Source organism: Sciurus vulgaris, assembly GCF_902686455.1.
Source record: "Sciurus vulgaris genome assembly, chromosome: 15".
Taxonomy (NCBI): Eukaryota; Metazoa; Chordata; class Mammalia; order Rodentia; family Sciuridae; genus Sciurus; species Sciurus vulgaris.
In genome coordinates, this window is record NC_136476.1 from 39,542,296 (window position 1) to 39,560,353 (window position 18,058).

Sequence of the window (18,058 nt, forward strand, 5' to 3'; positions counted from 1 at the left end):
TTTGGGTTGGTAGGAGATGATAGTAGAGTTTGGTCTCTGGTTCTAAATATGTATCTGTTTTTCACCAACTGGAGACTTAGGCAAGTTACTTGTCTTCTCAAGTTTTCTTATGTGCAAGAAGGAGATAACAATACTTTCTTCATAGGATTCTGAGGAGAATCAAATAACATGGTCTATCTATCAATCATCTATCTATCTATCCATCATCTATCTATCTATCCCTTCAGCAGGATCACTTGAAGAAAATAAAGTCCTTAAGAAATATAGTTGTTACGTTTGCATTATGCTATCACTACAAACATTTGCATTATGAAGAACCTTATGAACTAGCAATTTCACTTCTGGGTACATGTCCCAAAGAGGTGAAAGCTGAGACTTGAACAGATACTTACACACCCACGTTCATAGGCCCATTATTCACAGCCGCCAAAAGATGGAAGCAACTTAAGTGCCCATTGACAGATGAATGGATAAACAAAGTGTGTGTGTGTGTGTGTGTGTGTGTGTACACATACATACCTATACATATATGTTTATATATATATATATTTACGTATATACACAATGGAATGTTATTTGGCTTTAAAAAGGAAGGAAATCCAGACACATGCTACAATATGGATGAAATTTGAAGACATTATGTTAGGGAGGACCATGTATTCACAAAACGGCAAAGATCTTATGATTGCATAATACTTATATGAGGTACCTGGAATCGTCAAATTCATAGAAACAGAAAGTAGTTGGTGGTTGCCAGGGGACAGGGAGAGGGTAATGAGCAGTTCATGTTTAATGGGTATAGTTTTAGTTGGGGAAGATGAAAAAAGTTCTGGATAGGGATAGTGGTGATGGCTGCACAATAATGTGAACATACTTAACACCATAAACTGAACATTTAAAATGATTAAAATCACATATTTTCTGTTATAAATACTTTACCATAATTTGAAAATAAAGAAAATTTTCCTTAAGCACTGAGCTTGGTAACCTGCAACTTGAAATGCACTTGGTACGGGTTTGCAATCCATAAAGTGCTCTGGGCTTTTTCACAATTTTAGTATGTTGCAATATTGATAAACTTCTTGGGCAACCTCTTAAAATATGAAGGAGGATTGTGAATGTGCCATGAATAAAAACTTCTAACAAGCTAGCCTGGCATTGATGAACTTATACTATATGGTTGTGTTTTCCTTTCTAGGTACCTGTTGATTTAATCTTATCTTGAAGTCTTATTAAGAAAACTTAGGACATCAAACCATGTATGTTGAGTTTGACAAATGAACACAAGATGCTTTGGCCTTGTTCAGTTATTTGTTTTTCAATAAAAATGCATACACAGGAGTTTTTGTTTGTTTATTTGTTTGCTTCTGAGTCACCAGCTTGCTGTGTTGCCCAGACTGTCATCAAACTCACAATTCTCCTTCCTCAGCCTCCTAAGTATCCTGAGTAGCTGGGAATACAGGCATGTGCCACCACACTTGGCCCCTATTTTAATTTCATTTACTTTCTTTTTTCAGTACTAGAAATTGAACCCAGGGGTACTCTACCACTGAGCTACATCCCTACCCCTTTTGATTTTTTATTTTGAGTCAGGTCTTACTAAGTTTCCCCAACTGGGCTCAAACTTGTGATCCTCCTGCCCCAGTCTTTGAAACAGATGGAATTACAGGCCACTGTGTGCCACTGTGCCTGGCTGATTCTGTTTATTTATTTTTTTATTTTTTGGGGTACTAGATATTGAACTCAGGAGCACTCAACCACTGAGCCACGTCTCCAACCATATTCTGTATTTTATTTAGAAGCAGGGTCTCATTAAGTTGCTTAGCACCTCACTTTTGCTGAGGCTTCCTTTGAACTCGAGATCCTCCTGCCTCAGCCTCCCAAGTCACTGGGGTTACAGGTGTACATCACTGCACCCAGTCCCTGTTTATTTTTAAGAGCTTTAATTTAGTATAATTGACATAATAAACTGCATATATTCAAAGAGAACACTAACAATTTTGATATAAGTACATATGCATGAAACTATCACCACAATCAAGCTGGTGAATATGTCCATATCTCCTCAAAAAACTTGTTGTGTCCCTTAGTAATCTCTCACTATCTCTTTTCTAAATACCACTGTCTCCATCCCCTGGTAGACACTGGTAGACACTAGTCTGCTTTCTGTCACTTTATTTTAGTTTTCCTTTCTAGAATTTTGTATAAAAGGAATATTACAAAATTCACTCCTTTTGGGTCTGTCTTCTTATCCTCAGCATAATTATTTGGAGATTCATCCCTATGGTTATGTATCATGATTCATCCCTTTCTTTCACTGACTAGTAGTCCATGGTGTGGATATGCTGTGATTTCTTTAGTCATTCACTCATGATGGATATTGAATTGTTTCCAATTTCAGATTATTACAAATAAAGGTCCTAGAACATTCACATACAAGTCTGCATATAGACACATGCTTTCTTTTCTCTAGGGAATGACTTGTTGACTCCTGTGGTAGGTATATGTTTTGCCTTTTTGAGAAATTGTATAATGGTTTTCTAAAGCAGTTGTACCATTTTTTAATTTCGGCAGCAAGGCATGAGAGTTCCAGTTGCTCCATGTATTTGCCAATGCTCGATGATGAGGCCTTTCATCTTTAGCCATTTAGTAAGTATGTAGTTCTGTCTCATTGTGTTTTAATTTGCATTGCCCCGATGCCTAATGATGATCATCTTTACCTGTCCTACTTGCCATCTGTGTCTCTCTTTTGGTGACACAGATGTTTGTTCAAATATTTCGTCAATCTTTTAGTGGGTTATTTGCTTTCTTATCATTGAGTTTTGAGAGTTCATTTTTTAAAATTGATGTAAGTCCTCTATCAGATATGGGACTTGCAAGTATATTCTCTCAGTGTGTTACATGTCTTTTCGTTTTGTTAAGAGGGTCTTTTGAAGTGGGCTCCATGTTTAAGAACTTTCTGATCTAATTGTTAAGGGATATAATTAAATGATGCCTCTTTTGGTTTCCTAAGAACCCTCTACACAAGAAATTATAAAGCTAAACAGGGATTTCAGACACAATGTCAGTTGAAGCAGTTTGCTGATTTGATGATAAATGTTTGATGTGACCAAGGTTTTGGAGAACTCTCCATCAAATCAATTAATACGTTATGTAATTAACTTGATCCTACTAAATTAAAAGAGTACTATATTGGCATCTCTAGTCCAATGTTGGAATTTGTTTTAAACTATTTTAGGAGATTGGAGACAATTAAACTAATGTTTAAAAAGCAACAATTAATATTAAGAATAAAATTATTCGCAAAATAATTCTTTAGCTAAGGATCAAGAAACATCATTATAACAGATTTAGAGATAAAGCTGCAGTGAGATCTGGTGCTGGTGCCAGGCACCTTCTGACCTGTCACCAACTGCTTGCCCTCTATACAAGTCTCATAACCAGAATAGCCAAGACAGAAATTCATGTGGATGAACATACTTACTTTTTAATCATGTTTCTAGTTTGATAATGCATTTAAAAATATGTTACCTATTTTTAAAAAAAAATTTGATTCAATGTACACAAATGGGGTACCACTTTTCATTTGTCTGGTTGTACACAAAGTAGAGTCACACTGTTTGTATAATCATACATGTACATAGGGTAATGATGTTTGTCTCATTCCATTATCTTTCCTTCCCCTGCCCCTTCCCCATCCCTCATATCCCTCTACACAATCTATCCTTCCTCCATTCTTCCCTTACCCCTCCCCTCCCCATTATGTATCATCATCCACTTATCAGAGAAAACATTTGGCCTTTGGTTTTTTTGGGATTGGCTTATTTCACTTAGCATGATATTTTCCAGCTCCATCCATTTACTTGTAAATGCCATAATTTTATTTTTCTTTATGACTGAATAATATTCCATTGCGTACATATACACCACAGTTTCTTTATCCATTCATCTATTGAAGGGCATCTAGGTTGGTTCCACAATCTAGCTATTGTGAATTGAGCTACTATAAACATTGATGTCACTGTAGTATGTTGATGTTAAGTCCTTTGGTTATGGGCCAGTGAGTGAGATAACTGGGTCAAATAGTGGTTTCATTCCAAGTTTTCTAAGGAATCTCCATGTGGATTTCCAGATGTTACCTGTTTTTTTTAAAGTCTCCATTGTGTCTTTTAGTTTCTCTTAACTTAGCCACTCTTTTTAAAAAAATTTTTTTAGTTATAGATGGACACAATGCCTTTATTTTATTTATTTATTTTTATGTGGTTGTGAGGATTGAACCCAGTGCCTCACATATGCTAGGCAAGCACTCCGCAACTGAGATACAACCCCAGCCCTGTTACTTATTTTTATTTTTTTTAAATTGTGTTTTCAGAGCATTTAAAAAATATATATATCTAAGGGATACAAGTACTTTTTCAGATATGTGATTTGCAAATGTTTTCTCTTACTCTCTGGCATGCTGTTCATTTTCTTAAGAGAATCTTATGAACAAGTTCCTGATCAGGTGTAATCTGAGTACCGGAAGTGCCTAATGTTCCATAAAATGCCTCCATATCAGCTTTGTTAACTGCAAAAAGACAATACGCGTTTGTGCTGATATTTTTCTTCATCTGAATCTCCCATATTTAGGCAACATTCATATATTTGTATGTAATCCATTTGTTTGCTAGTGTCTTCTTACCACCTAAGAGCTGGATAAGGTGGCTTCACCTTCTAATATATGTCCCTAGAAGCACAGCATCCTCTACATGATTTCCTTGGAGCCCTGAGGTATGAGATGTGAAGGGGGAAATTGGCTCTGTTCTCAATATTCCTTCTGTATCTGCAAATTTGGCTCACCATGAAGGTCTGTCCACCCCATGCTTGTTTCCACATACTCTTCGAAATGTGGACCTGGACACTTTCTGTGATTCATACACAGGAATTCTACACACTTAAGGACTTCGTATGGACAGCCATCTTTATTGAAGATTTGAAGAAGGCGGAAGAAAGAGTTTCATCACATCAGTGCACATAATTTCAAATCATCCATGAGACAACCTGTTCTGAAAAGTCCTTGTTAATCCCTACTAGGAAGTTATCACTAGGAGTATCAGAGCTCCAGACCATCCAGGGAATTTCTGTTTCTTTCTCCTCAGAACAAACCAACACACTAAACTATGCTCTCTCAACCTATTTTCTGTTGCCATAACAAAATACAACAATTAATACAGAAAAAAGGCTTATGTTGTCTCATAGAATTGAGCTGCTATAAACATTGATATCACTGTAGTATGTTGGCTTTGAGTCCTTTTATAGTCCAATGAGTGAGTTAACTGGGTCAAATAGTGGTTCCATTCCAAGTTAGGCTGGGAAGTCACAGATTGGGAAGTCGCATCTTCTCTGCTTCTGGTGAGGGCATGATGGTGTTTGAACTCATGGAGGGAAGCAGAAGTGAAGAGAAAACCTATAAATGGGAGAAAATGGGGCTGCACTTCCATGATAGTTAACTTATTCCTTCAAGAAAGGCATGGATCCATTCATTAGGTGTCTGCGGCCATGACCCAAACACCTCCTACTAAGCCTCTCCTCCCAACGCTGCTGCATGGAGAGCTCAAATTTCCAGCACATGAGCTTTGGGGCATGCATTCGACCCTGTTACAGGCTCTAGATGTTACACTGTATCTTGTGTTGCCATCCTCACAACCTTGACATCTCACCTTCAATCTCAAGACTCTCCTTAGATGTTTTACTTCACTGAAGTGTTATTCTTGTGAGATATTCTGGTGATTAAAATAATCTTATTGGTTTACTTTAGCCCTCATTCATTTTGTTTAGCATATGCACATGTCACCTTAGGGCTAGGCTCCCTCATTCTTATTGGAATTAATTTAAAGTGTCATTTATTCTCCACTGGTGACAGACATATTTTGGGGTATTTGGGTGGGTGACCTGGGTGCTCAAGTGTGACACAGTACTTAAATTCTGCAGAAACCTCGCTATTCCTTTTGGTCAATGCACACAGGAAGAGTAGGCCTTTCAGAAACTGGCTAGGTTTTGGATCAAGTTAGCTGCATGGCCGGGAAGGCAATGGGTTCTCAAGTCCCACGGCTGAGATGTCTTCAGCTTCCTCCTGGCTGCTCTAGACACAAGCGCAGACTACATGTTTCTACATGCTTGAATCAAGGTAGAAGAGAATCCTACGGCAGAAGAGCTTTCAGAAGAGCTGATGTGGGGAGTTGAAAGAAGGGGGAACGTTCACTTTTTATGGGGGACCTGACAAGTTTGGGTTGATGGCTGCAGGCCCACCAGGTTGTCACTTCTTGGTTGTACAGCCTGTGTGTTACTGCCTTTAGTTGGAAGGAGGAGCCCTGAGTTCAGTACCGGCACAACAGTTCTGACAAATGTCATCTCCTGAAGACTTACTCCTTTAAAGGAACTCAGATTTCCATACTGCTCTCTGAGAAAATGCATAGATTCAAATAAAATCTTTTATGATTCTTCCCTTTGTACTATTTAATAAACCTCCACTTGCTAGTTATATGAAATTGGGTGGTTACTAAACCTCTTTGAGACTTAGTTTCCTGCCCTGTAAAATGGAAAAATGTAGGATAAGTATCCACTTTGTAGGCATACTGCTTACATAAGGGTGCATGTGAAGAGGATCAAATTGAAATATGTACATAGGTGCTCAGCACAATGACTTTTTTTATTGAAATCTCTCAGTTAATGGCAGCTGCAAATGACAGTAGTAGCCAAAATAGCCCAAGTTCCCAAGAGGTCAGTACAAAGACCAAAACCTATCCAGCTGGCATATGCTGGCTAGGTACCCAGGAGCTCCTTGGAAAGTTTGATTATTCCAGGTAAACACTGGGAAAATAGGTGTCCTTTATCTCACTTGAATTTCCTTTAGCCCATGCTTCCTGGCTTTTAGTCTGGCTTAAAAATTGGATTTGATCTTGTGCACCTATCTTGGATTTTTGCTTTGGGGAGTGTGTGGCCTCAGAGAATCAGAGCACCAGGAAAACCAGATAGGATATTCTCAGAATTCCATATCACCAAGCTGGGAGGCCAGGAGCAGACTTGGTTTTTGAAAAACATGGAAACAAAATTAACCAGATGACTGGAGTATAAACAAGGTTCTTCTCCCTCTGTTCCCTTTCCCTGGAAACTGACAGATACCCTCAGATGTCCATAAATCTTGACTGAAGAGCAAAATAAAGGTACTTAACAAGTGTCAGGGAAGTCCCTGGGATGTCTCACCCTCAATCTTGGGGATACACAGATAACTTAAACTCCAGCCAAGGGCAGAGCATCCCTCAGACAAGAAGGGCTTAGGGTGAGTACACCAGCTAGCATATTCCTTTGGACCACCTGAAAGCTAAATTCTAACTTCACAACCAGAAAGCCTGGAGCACAGAGCAGAAGCTGTGGGCACCCGGGTTCTAGTCCCAAGTTACTTGCTAACCTATTCCCCTCCAATTCCACCCCACATTTATTTCCCTAGAAGGTTCAGATCCCCTATTTCTCTTACCTTGTATATTATATGTAGCTTCCTTGAATTTAAGTTCCTTCAAGGCAGGGACCAGAAACTATACTACTTTGCAGGCACATTTTATGAAGAGCACGTAAGAGGTATTCTGATATTGTTAACGCAGGTGTTTACATAAATCAAGTTAAAATTGAAACTGCTATGTGGATTTTTGCATCATAAATAATTTATTTTCCAAGGTAAAAATTTAAATAAGAAATAAAATAACTTAATTTATAAATTAATAAAAAATTTAAAAAGTCCTCTATTGTCTTTTCAAATGCATGCATTTGCTGTTAGTCACTTAATAAGCCTTGCTGGTTGAAGAGTGCCTGAAATCACTGTCTAGTCCAGAGGCACAATCTATGAGATCTTCAGCTTTGGAAGTCATCTGTAAGTCTGTTAATGAAGGAGAAGTTCCTGAAGAGTTCACTTTGGACTACCGTCCAGGCACAGTTGCTATACTCCTTGGCCTTCAGGTACCTCAGGATCCTCCAGTAGTAGCTCTTCAGACGCAGGGTGGTCGTGGAGTTTGCCCAGCTTATGCTTTCCTCTCCTAATTTCTCCTCCAGGGTTGTTTCCAGGAGGTCCATCTGCTGATGCAATTCAGCAAGGAGGTCCTTGACAATGGTCTCATTCCAGCCAGGGTTAGAGAAGTCTCTTGTGAAAATAGCAAAGATGTCCTGAAGCATCTCGTGGATGACAAAGGCAGCATACTCCTTCTGGAACTGCTGTGGATGCTTGATCTCCTCAGGGATCTTGAAGTTCATCCTGTCTTCGAGGCAGTCTTCAGGCCTTCCATTCAACTGCATCAGGAGCTTCTGACATTTCAAACTGCTGTTGCTCTGTTGGAGTCGAAGCAGGTTGTAACTTATGGAAAGAGTTGGGGTGGAGAAGCACAACAGGAGAGCGATTTGGAGGATGCACCTCTTGTTCATGATGAAAATCAGAACAGTGTTGCCTACTACCTGTGCGAGGAAGCAAAAGCTCCAAAGGTCTGCAGAGTGAATGTCTTTCCTCCATGGGTATGGGGCTATTTATATGGGATGGTCCTCTCTGTTTCAGAGGAATTTCCCACTTTCAGTTCTCCCTTTCAGTTTTCCTATGTCATTTTTTCTTATTACATTTTTTTAAACAGAATCTAAATTTCTTTTTATTTAAACTCCTGATTATTTTATATAATGTATATTAGGGGAAAAGACATACAAAAGAATTTCTAATGTTTTATAAAGTTTCAGTAATTTCTAAAGTGAAGAGGTGGGGGGAAGGACTTGAGAAGAAACAAAGGAAAGCAAAGGATCTGAGAACCAAAGAGCCTCCAAATAGCCAAGAGGCATTAATTGAAAAGCTAATCAGAGAACAGCAACTCGATTGGGGTTTTGCCTGTTGCAATAGTAGGTTCATGTGAGAGGGCTTCCGTGAGTTCTGAGAGGCCTTGGCATAGTGCAGGTAAGAGAACATTTCAACAACCAGCCATAGCTCCCTTTTGTGATAGGGCCCTATCACTGAGGAAAAACTGCTACAGGTAGAATCAAATTTAAATAGAACAACAAAGGCAAGGAAGGAGAAGGCCAGACAGACCACTGTGGGGTAGAGAACTCAGAAAGCAAGCTGCCATGTTTTTGAACACTTCATAAAAGAAACAGAAGAGGGAGCTCTGTGAAGTTGGAAAAACCACCCTGACCACTTCTAAAAGTTCAGGAAAAATAAGTTCCTATAAAATCGAACAACAGAAAAGTACTGAGATGGGATCTAATATTATTATTATTTTAGAAAAAAGAGAATGAGTAGAATAACACCTCTCCAAGTAAAGAGAGTATCCCAGGAATACGTGCACACAACACGAGTTACAATTACAGCAGTGTCACCAGTTTAAAGCTATTAAGAGATGATAGAAAACAACAAAACCAGAATGAGAAAACCTCAGAAATGAAGCAATATCTGTAGGAAATTATCAGGCAGAAAATTTAAAAACTAAGTTTTGCTGGATTGGAAACAGTCACAAGAAATGAGAACATTGAGGGAAATCTGTCACTGGAGAAAAAGTCAATGTGGAAAAAAATATTAGCAGACAATTATGCAGTACAAAAATTACTTAATTTTTTTTTAGTTGTAGATGAACACAATGCCTTTATTTTGTTTATTCAATTTTAATGTGGCACCGAGGATCGAACTCAGTGCCTCATACATGATAGGCAATCACTCTACCACTGAACCACAACCCCAACTCCCCCCAAATTATTAAATACATACTGACTAAGGGGATATTTTCAGAAAATAAAGATGGTTCAATATTATAAGGTCTATAAACATTATATAGAGTAGCTTATAAGGTCAAATGTCCAAAATCCAGAAAGAAATTAAGGACTACTGAAGATAATATTGAAGTAAGAGTCATCTTTCTCTATAAGAGAAGAATTCAGAAATTATAATAGAAAATATTGATAAATATGGTTACACAGAAATTATAAATTTTAGTACGGCAAAAGAGCCAATAAATTCAAAGAGGAAGATTAATACAAAAACATATTTAAAATGCACAATGAAAGCACTACTTTACTTTCCCAAACCTCTTAAAATTAGTAACGATCCCATAGAAAAGTTTACAAATAGTCAGATACCAGGAAGAGATCTGAAAGACCAATAAAGATATGAAAATATATTCAATGGTACAGATTAAGAAATGTAAGTCAAACTAGTAATACAGTAACTGTCATTAATCAGATTTGCAAAGGACATAGGTAAATGGATATTCTAATAAACTCTCAATTAAAGCTATTGGAAATGATTGGTTTTTCAAAAATAGCTAGGACAGAGTCTCTCTTTCTGCATGACAATCTACAGTGTGATTCTGACTATCCATTGAGAGGTAGGAGTTATGTCTCTCTTAAATATAGGCAGATTTCTGTGAAAATCTGCATGATTGTGGAGGCTGGATCTGAAATGATGATGTAGCTTCTATTTTGTTGATTGGCAACCTTGCTCTTGCAATTGGTAGCCATAATATAAGTGATCTGATTGCCCCCAGGCTACTACACTGTAAGGAAGCCCAAACTAGCTCACAGGAGAGACGTGGAAATTGGCAATATAATTTTAAATTTTAAGCCATGGAATTCCTTTAACGTGTAATGCCATGGTGCTTACCTATGGTTGTCCTTGCAGAATGTGTGTGTGTACACGTGTATGCACATAAACGACATCTACAAATGCCCACTGCAGCACTGTCATAATAAAAAATACAGGAGAAAACTGCTTAAGTAATACCATAGTGCAGACAAAATGGAATATTATTGAAACATTAAAAAGGAAGATTAACTGAAGTGAACCCATGTTACAGATAAATTTAGTGAAATGAGCAATATATATACAACAATGGACATGATAATACTATTTTATAAATTAATAGAAAGAAATATATATGTATGTATATACATGGACATAAAAATACATCATGTATATGTATATCCATGTATATACATATCTATTCCTTTCTATCAATAAATATATATATATAAATATATATGCAGATACATACATATGATCTTTTTCTCCCACGTATTAATAGTAGTTACTTGAAGGAACAAACTTGACAGGTGTGAAAATGCATAATGAAAGAAAAATCTTTCTCTTTTAACTTTGTGCCTTTAGAACTACTTGTATATGATTTTTTGTATCTAATTATTTATTGGTGTATTATAATTATACATAATATTGGAATTTATTATGCATGTTCATGCAACATAATTTAATCAGTCTTATTCTCCAGCACTTTCCCTTCTGCCTCCTCTTATGCCAATTATATATGGGATTTTCCTGTGGTATTACTTAAGCAGTAGAACCATTATGCACTTTCATAATTCAGTCTACTTTATTTGTGAGAGAAGTTAATGAGTTACTAAGTTTAATATTTTCTTTGGTTTATTCACATTTAAATTTTTCTGCAATGAACACACATTACTGGTATCATTAGAAAGTACAACTACACAGGAGGAGTAAGTTCTAATGTCTACAACACAGTAGGGTGACTCTAGTTCACAACAACTTATTATATATTTTATAAAGAACCACAAGAGAAGAATTTGAAGGTTCTGAACACAAAGAAATGATAGTGTTTAAGAAGATGATCCTAATTGTGATGTTAAAGGTCCCCAAAAGGCCATCTGTTAAAAGCTTGATCCCAGGGAAGGAAGTACTAATAAGAGATGGTGGAACCTTTAGTAGATGTGATCTAGTGGGAGGTTTTTAGGTCATTGGTGGTGTGAAGGGCATGTGGGACCCTGGCCACCTCCTCACTCCCTTTTGTTCCCTGAACTTCCACCATAACATCTTACCGAGATGTGCTGGACTCACCAAAAGCCCAAAAACAACTGGGTCAATTAATCATGAACTGAAATCACCAAAACTGTGAGTTAAAATACTTCTCCCTTTATAAGTTAATTATCTCAGGTATTTGTTATGGTAACAAAAAACTGACTAATTCAGATGAAAATGCTAATTACCCTGTTTAAATCTTTACACATTATAAACATATATAATGATTATCACACTGAGTACCATAAATATGTGCAATTATTGTACATTGATAAAAAACCCAAACATCTGGTTATATTGAAAAGGACATAAAATGGCACGTAAAACACATCTATATAAAAATGTAGAGAAAGAAAATTAATAAAAAAGAAGTATACTAACGTCTTAAGAGTCATTTTGTTTAACTGTAAAACAGAAGGGCGATTTTCCCCTTTTTTCTTTGTGTGGTTTTCCAATTTTTCACTGCTGAACACATATTCTTTTACTAGACTAATCTACACTAAAGAGGAACAAATCAAGCCTCAGGTTTCCAGGCTATTCTGCTTCTTCTGTGGGTTTCATTCTCACATTTTGGGTTTTGCATGTCAGTTCTTGGCAGAGCCTCAGTTATTTCATGACTTTTAGGAAAAAAATAACTTCTAAAACAATGATTTTCTTTTTTAAAGAAAAATCAGCTTGCATTTGTGAATGTCTGGTTATGTCAGTGATCAAGTAATCCTTGGGGCTTCCTCTTTTTGAAAAACATCTGTGGATTAGCCGGGAATCATTCATGTCTGATAACACAAAGACCATTGCAAGGTGTTTCAGAACTTGGTCCTTTTTACTAAGAGGAGGAACAGTCCAAGGTGTCTGGTCATTAGGACCTGTCCCTTCAGGACGACTTGTGAGCTCATGTAGAGTTGGCCTCTTTTGGTGCCTCCTCCTCCTGCCACATCCAGTGGCCTCCGATCCTCCATGTTGAGATGACCATCAGAGTTCCCTAATTTAAAAACATAAAATCCACAGAAGTGGCAATAGTAGCTGTAGTATTAATTACTACTTTTTGAGCACTTACTGTGTGCTGTTCTCTGAATAATCCTCATAATAAACATTAGAGATAGTGCTATAGTCCATTTATTGTTACTGTAAACAAAATTCCTGAGTCAGGCTAACTCTAAATAAGTTTATTTAGTTGACAGCTTTGAAGGTTCAAAGTCGAAAATTGGGTGGCTCCATTGGTTTAACCACAGTATAGCTGGAAATGATATGACTCTCTAAAGGTCACATACAATAAAATTCAGGATGCTTTAATTCTGTAATGGTGATGCATAAATCAGTTATAACTCTGGTTTAAAGGACAAAAGTAGAAAGTATTAAAATACTACAGCTACGAAAATTTGTTAATGAATACACAATATGCAAATATGATGTTAAAAACATAAAATGTAATAGGAGGACTAAACATGTAGAACTTTTATTTGCAATATAGAATTAACTTATCATCCTAAAACAGACTGTTGCAGCTATAAGATGTTTTATGTAAGCTTCATGGTTTTCACAAAGCAAAAATTATATTACATATACAAAAATAAAGTGAAAGGATTGAAAGCATAGAAAATCACTAAAGGAAATAATAATACAGAAAGAAAGGAATGAAAGAACTGCAAAACACTGAGAAAGCAATTAATAAAATGGCAACAGTAAGTTTTTATCTAAAAATAATTACTATAAATGTACATGAACCAATTTTTCCAATTAAAAAAATGCACTAAATGGATTTTTTAAAAAATGGTCCAACAGTATGTTATCTGCAAGAGATTCATTTCAGCTTGAAGAACTCATGCAGATTGAAAGCAAAGGGATAGAAAAAGATATTCTATATAAATTGTAAAAAAAGAGAATACAATTTGCTGTACCTATGTCAGAAATAAATAAACTTTGATCAAAAACTGTAACACGAGACAAGAAAGGCCTTTACACACTGTTAAAGGGGTAAATTTATCAGGAGTATTTAAAAATTGTAAATATCTGTTCATCTAACATCAGAGCACCAAAAAATACAAGGGAAATGTTAGTAAATCTGAAGAAAGAAATAGACTGTAATGCAATATTAGTAACAACTTCAATACCACTTTGGACAATGGCTAAATCATTCAGACAGAAAATAAGGCAAAACTGGACTTGAGCTACACTTTAGGACTAAATGGATTTAACACACATTTAGAGAACGTTCCATCTAATAGGAGGTTATACATTCTCCTCAAGTGAACACAGAACATCCTCTAGAATAGATATGTTAGGCCACAAACCAAGATTTAACACGTTTAAGAAGATTAAAATCATATCAAGTATCATTTCTAACAACAATAGTATAAAACTAGTAATCAATAATAGAGAGAAAACTGGAAAATATACAAACGTGGAAATTAAATGACATCCTCCTGAACAATAAGTGAATCAAAAAAGAAACCAAAAGAGAAAATAAAATACACCTAGAAGCAAACAAAAATGGAAACGGAACATACCAGAACATGGAATGTAGCAAAACCAGTTCTAAGAGGGATGTTTATGGGAATAAATGCTTAAATAAAGAAGAAAAGATTTTAAATGATCCAACTAACTTTTAACCTCAAAGAACTAGTGACCAAAGGGCAAACTAAGACTCCAGAGTTAGTAGAGGTAAAGAGACTATAAAGACCAGAGCAGAAATAAGTGAAGTAGGGCTGGGGATATAGCTCAGTTGGTAGAGTGCTTGAGGCCCTGGGTTTAATCCTCAGCACTGCCAAAAAAAAAAAAAAAAAAAAAAAAAAAAAAAAAAAAAAAAAAAAAAAAGTGAACTAGAAACAATATAAAAACTCAACACAACAAAGAGTTTCTCCCTTTGGAAAAGATAAACAAGATGAACAAACCTTTGGCTAAATAAGAAAACAGAGAGGACTCAAACAGAAAAGGAAATAAAAAAGAGAATACATGACAACTGATACCATAGAAATACAAGGAATTGTGAGACTACTGTGAACAATAGTACAATAAATAGGATAGCCAAAAGGAGATGGATAATTTTCTATTACCACATAAGCCATGAAGAGAGAATCATAAAAAATAGAAAATTTGAATGGATAAATAATAACAAAGGGGATTCTAATCAATAATTGAAAATCAAAACAAGACAAAAAATATCAAGGACTTCAGGATTTCACTGAATAAAATTCTATCAAACATTTAAGAAGAATGAATGCAAACTTGTCAATTTTCCAAAATAGTGAAGAGGAGGGAACACTTCAAAATACATTTTGTGAGGCCAATATTACCCTGGTACTCAGACCATATAAGATAGTTAAAATAGAAAATTACTGACCAATATCCCTGATGAAAATAGATGCAAAAATCCTCGATAAAATACTAGCAAGTCAAATTCAACAGTGTATTAGAGGGATCACATACCATGATCAAGTGGAATTCATTCAAGGCATGCAAGGATAAACAAATAGACAAATCAATAAATGTGATACACCACACATTAGAACAAAGGACTAAAAATCATGATCATTTCCATAGATGCTGAAAAAATGGTTGAAAAACTTCTATATCTATTCATGATAAAAACTACCAACAAGGACTGGGAACATAACTCAGGGGTAAAGCATTTACCTGGCATATGCTAGGTCCTGGGTTTTATCCATAGCATTGCAAACAAAAACAATAATAAAACAAAACATCTACAAATAAAAAAAAAATCAACAAATTAGGTATAGAATGATCCTTCAACATAACAAAGACCATATATGACAAAGCTATGACTATCATACTTAATGGTGAAAATCTGAAAGTTTTTCCTGTAGATCAGGAACAAGACAAGGATGCACACTTTGGCCACTTCTATTCAATATTGTACTGGAATTCCTAATCAGAGCAATTTGGCAAGAAAAATAAAAAGATATCCAAATAAGAAAGGAAGAAGCAAAATTGTCTTTGTAGATGACATAATCTTGTAGATAGAAGGTTGCTAAAATTTTCACTAAAAACCTGTTAGAACCAGTAAACAGACAGTGAAGTTGCAGGCTATAAAATCAACACACAAAAATCAGTAGCATTTCTATATGCTATTGGTGAGCTAACAAATGAATAAATTTAACCAAGGAGGTGAAAGATATGTACATTGAAAACTATAAAACACTGATGAAAGAAATTGAAGAAGAGACAAATTAATGGAAGTAGATCTTATGTTAGTGAATTGAATTAGCATTGTTAAAATATTCAAACTATCCAAAGCCATTTTTAAATTCTATGCAATTCCTATCAAAACACCAATGGCATTTTTCATAGAACTAGAAAAAATATTTAAAAATATTAATGAATTTTTCATTTAAACTAAAAATTTAGAAATTCAAATTTAATTCAAATTTAATTCAAATTTTTCATTAAAAATTTAAATGAAAAAACAAGAAAAAATTGTTCAAGCAATCTTGAGCAAGATGAACAATGATGCCTCATACTTGTAGTTTTGAATTATACCACAAAATTATCATAATCTAAACATTCTGTATGATGTATACCTGAATATGCATAATTGAATAAACACATGTTGCTATTATTATTTTGATCAAAATGTTATGTGCTAGATCAATTAAGAATAAGGAAAATAAAAGAATTTTACCTTCACTTATTCCTTCTTTGATGCTCTTCTGTTTGAAAAAATACAGATCTGAGTTTCTCACATATATATATATTACTTTCCTTCTCTTTAAAGAATTTTTAACATTGTTTTTGCAAAGCAGGCCTACTGGTATCACATTCTTTCAATGTTTGTCTGAGAAAGTCACTATTTTCTCTTTGATTTTGAAGGATGACTTTGCAGGGTACAAAATTCTAAGTTGGTGAAATTTTCTCTCAGTTCTTGACCTTTCACTCAACTCTGTTCTTGCTTGCACAGCTTCTGGGGAGAAGACAGTTGGATGTACTTATCTTTGTTCTTCCATAGGTAAGGTGCTGATTTTCCTCTGTTGTTTTTCAAAATTTTTCTTTCACCTATGATTTTCTGCAGTTTGAAAATTATATGGCAAGGTGTATATAGATTTTTCTGGCTTTAATCCTGCTTTTTGTTCTCTGGACATCCTACATCTGTGATTAGATGTCTGACATTAATTTGAAGAAATTATCTGCCATTATTATTTCGACTATTTCTTGTGTTTCTTTTTTCTCCTTGAATTCTCAGTACATGTATGTTGTACCTTTTAGTTGTCCCTCAGTCCTTGGATATCCTGTCCTCTGCAGTATGTTAGTCAGCTTTCAAGACTGTGACCAAAATACTCTACAAGAACAACTTAGAGAAGGAAAAGTTTATTTTTGCTCATGGTCTCAGAGATTTAGTTCAAGGTGGGCCAACTGAGGTGAGGCAGAATATCATGGTGGAAGAGCCTGTTGGAAGGAATCCTCTCCGGACAGGGTGGCAGAGAAGCAGAGAGGAAGGGGAAGGAGGTTCAGGGAAGATGAACCCTTTCAAGGAATACCCCGCTTTGACCCATCTCCTCCAGTCATCCCCCACCTGCCTACAGTTATTAATCAGTTAGTCCATTCAAACTAGGATGAAATGATTAGGTAACAACTCTTATAATCCAATCCCTTTATCTCTGAATATTCCGGCAATAACACAGGAGTTTTTGGGAGACACTCATATCCAAGCTATAACACCAATTCTTGTTCTCTTTGTTTTTTAGCTTTAGAAATTTCTGTTGACAAGTCTAGAGAGTCTTTCCTCAGCTCTGTCCACTCTACTAATAAGCTCATGAAAGGCATTCTTCATTATCCTTATACTGTTTTTATCTCTATTGTTTCTCTTTAGCTCCTTAGGTTTTCCATCTCTCTGGTATGTTGCTCACCTGTTATTTCAGATTTTATCCATTAAAGCCCTTAGCATATTAATCACTCTGTTTAAAATTCCTGGTCTGATAATGCCAACATTGCTGCCCTGTCTGATGCTTTCTCTGTTTTTTCAAAGTGTAATTTTTTTGTCTTTTAGTGTGCCTTGAAATTTACTACTACATTTAGGCCTTTAAAATGAATTGGTAAGGTGTTGGGGGAGGAGGTGTGTCCTATAGCCCTATGTTTAGATCTCGGTTTTTACTGATCCTATGTTTAGGACTGTGAGCTTTCCAAGCTTTTTTTTTTTTTTTAAATCAGTGCATGCCTTCTTACCCCTGTTAGGTGGGGCAAGATTGTTAGAGTGGACTGGAGATGAGTATTTTTCTTCTACTACAT

The 18,058-nt window shown here is 35.8% G+C and overlaps 1 protein-coding gene across 1 annotated transcript; it reads right to left on the bottom strand.

Moving 5' to 3' along the window:
- Positions 1–7,884: 7,884 nt before the first annotated feature.
- Positions 7,885–8,448, bottom strand: IFNB1 (interferon beta 1; the record flags this gene model as incomplete). Its single annotated transcript, XM_079112182.1, has 1 exon — positions 7,885–8,448. One exon carries the CDS (start codon positions 8,446–8,448, stop codon positions 7,885–7,887), a length of 564 nt encoding a protein of 187 aa, XP_078968308.1.
- Between the last annotated feature and the right edge of the window lie 9,610 nt (positions 8,449–18,058).